We start from the raw sequence: 1,728 nt of genomic DNA on the forward strand, positions 1-1,728 counted from the left end.
ATTTTTAAAAAAAAAAAAAAAAAAAAAAAAAAAAAAAGCTACGACACATTGAAAAGACATTGTAACTACATGCTGCCCTTTTGTCTTATTATTACACTAAAGTTAACAATAGTGTTGTAATTATGCTCAGCTGAAAAGGCGTAAGTGGTTGCTTGCGCCTATCTTACCTAGTATTGAATATTAAACGAACACTTTTTTACTAAGTTGAAACGGGAAAAGTGCAATAATGACATAATGAAGCATAATAATAAAATATGTAAAATGCCATATTTTGAGTATAACATAGGTTCATCTTACTGCGTTTGCAGAAATTGTCTACATTTCTTCGTTTGGAAACAGCATATATTTTTTCGGCCAATTTCTTTAAACATATTTTCTCGGTTTTGAGTTTTACTCACAAGCGCCTTTTCAACTAAGGACGGCAGTATATCTATGTTAATAAAATGTTCATGCTTTAGGTAAATTAACCCCCTCAACTCCGAACACTAGACATGAATGAGTCATGCATGACTTTAGTTTAGTCACATTTGAAATATTATTTACTGTCAAATTATTGTAAATGGTCATCGGGAGATGACAAAAACCTTGACATTGAGTATGTTCACCACAATTTTTAAATTATTTATTTTATTATTTTTACAAAACTGACGAACCGCCAATAAGTAAAAAGAATTTCCTATTGGATTTTAGTAAGCATGATTCACAAGCACTTAAAGAGAAGTTGTTGAAGTAGAACCCGTTAACTTACCCTTAACTTCAATTCTATTCTGTCGATTTCCCCACCTAGCATATCTACAATATTTTCTCCGTGTTTTAGGAGAAACGCTTCCACATCATCTATAGTTTCAACTTTCTTTATATCCTAAAAATGGTAAATATGTTTAGCGAAATTTAGTCTTTACTTAAACTACATTTGAATCGGCTTAGCGTAAAAGTTACTTACCTCTAACAAAACATTTAACTCGTGTTTTTCTAAGTACGATCTTGTTAGCGCTCTTCCATCGAAGTCTACTTCAGCCTGAAAGTATTAAGTAGGCATATTATCTATCATTCGTTTACAAAATATGGAACACATAATTTATATGAAAGTCCAGTTTTAACGTGAAGGGCATATATAAATAAGTAAAATCAGCATACATTTTAGTATGTAATAAACAATGGTCGGAAAATAGGTGTTCCACATGTATAGATATAGCCACAAGGAGCGACATAGAGTTGTTAAAACCACCAAATATGAATTTATTACTTTTTCGAAGTTTTACTGCATGGTAAGACAAAACTGATCTAGGAAGTCTAAGTTGGATTTTAAAGTAATTCTAATGTGGCCATGTAAAAAATGCAGTACACAACTGACCTTTTAGCAAAGTACAGAATACAAAAGTAAAGAACATGATCACTCTCCGCCCTTGCCTAGCTTTAAATACCGCACCGAGCCCCGCATATTGACGGTCATAATGACGGAATGGCAACAAGGCTATCAGTTATCTCCTGCATTTTTCGTACTTTGACTTCCTAGGTCAGTAGTTTGTCCTACGATGCAGTAAACCATTTCCAGATATCCGGAATTCGAAAAAGTAATTAATTATTATTTGGTGGTTTTAACAATCTTATGTCGCTCCTTGTAGGTATATCTATGCATATATTTATATATATATGTATGGAACACCTTTTTCAACCATTGTGTGGGGGCGGATTATGAGAAAAACGCCTGGTTGTAAATTGAGCTTC

At 32.9% G+C, this 1,728-nt stretch overlaps 1 protein-coding gene across 2 annotated transcripts in view; it reads right to left on the minus strand.

Annotated features, from left to right (window-relative positions):
* LOC113235102 (zinc transporter 9) overlaps positions 1-1,728 on the minus strand; it is a 23,104-nt gene that overhangs the window by 7,573 nt on the left and 13,803 nt on the right. The window contains exons 10-11 of one of the 2 annotated variants that reach the window (XM_026470673.1): positions 944-1,018; positions 749-862 (exon numbers count right to left, since the gene is read on the minus strand). In XM_026470673.1, coding sequence (XP_026326458.1) covers positions 749-862; positions 944-1,018 — 189 coding nt within the window. The remainder of the gene's footprint in view (positions 1-748; positions 863-943; positions 1,019-1,728) is intronic. The other variant, XM_026470674.1, reaches the window with a different exon arrangement.

The sequence above is a fragment of the Hyposmocoma kahamanoa genome, unplaced genomic scaffold (assembly GCF_003589595.1).
Source record: "Hyposmocoma kahamanoa isolate Upper Pololo Valley unplaced genomic scaffold, ASM358959v1 87, whole genome shotgun sequence".
Lineage (NCBI taxonomy): Eukaryota > Metazoa > Arthropoda > Insecta > Lepidoptera > Cosmopterigidae > Hyposmocoma > Hyposmocoma kahamanoa.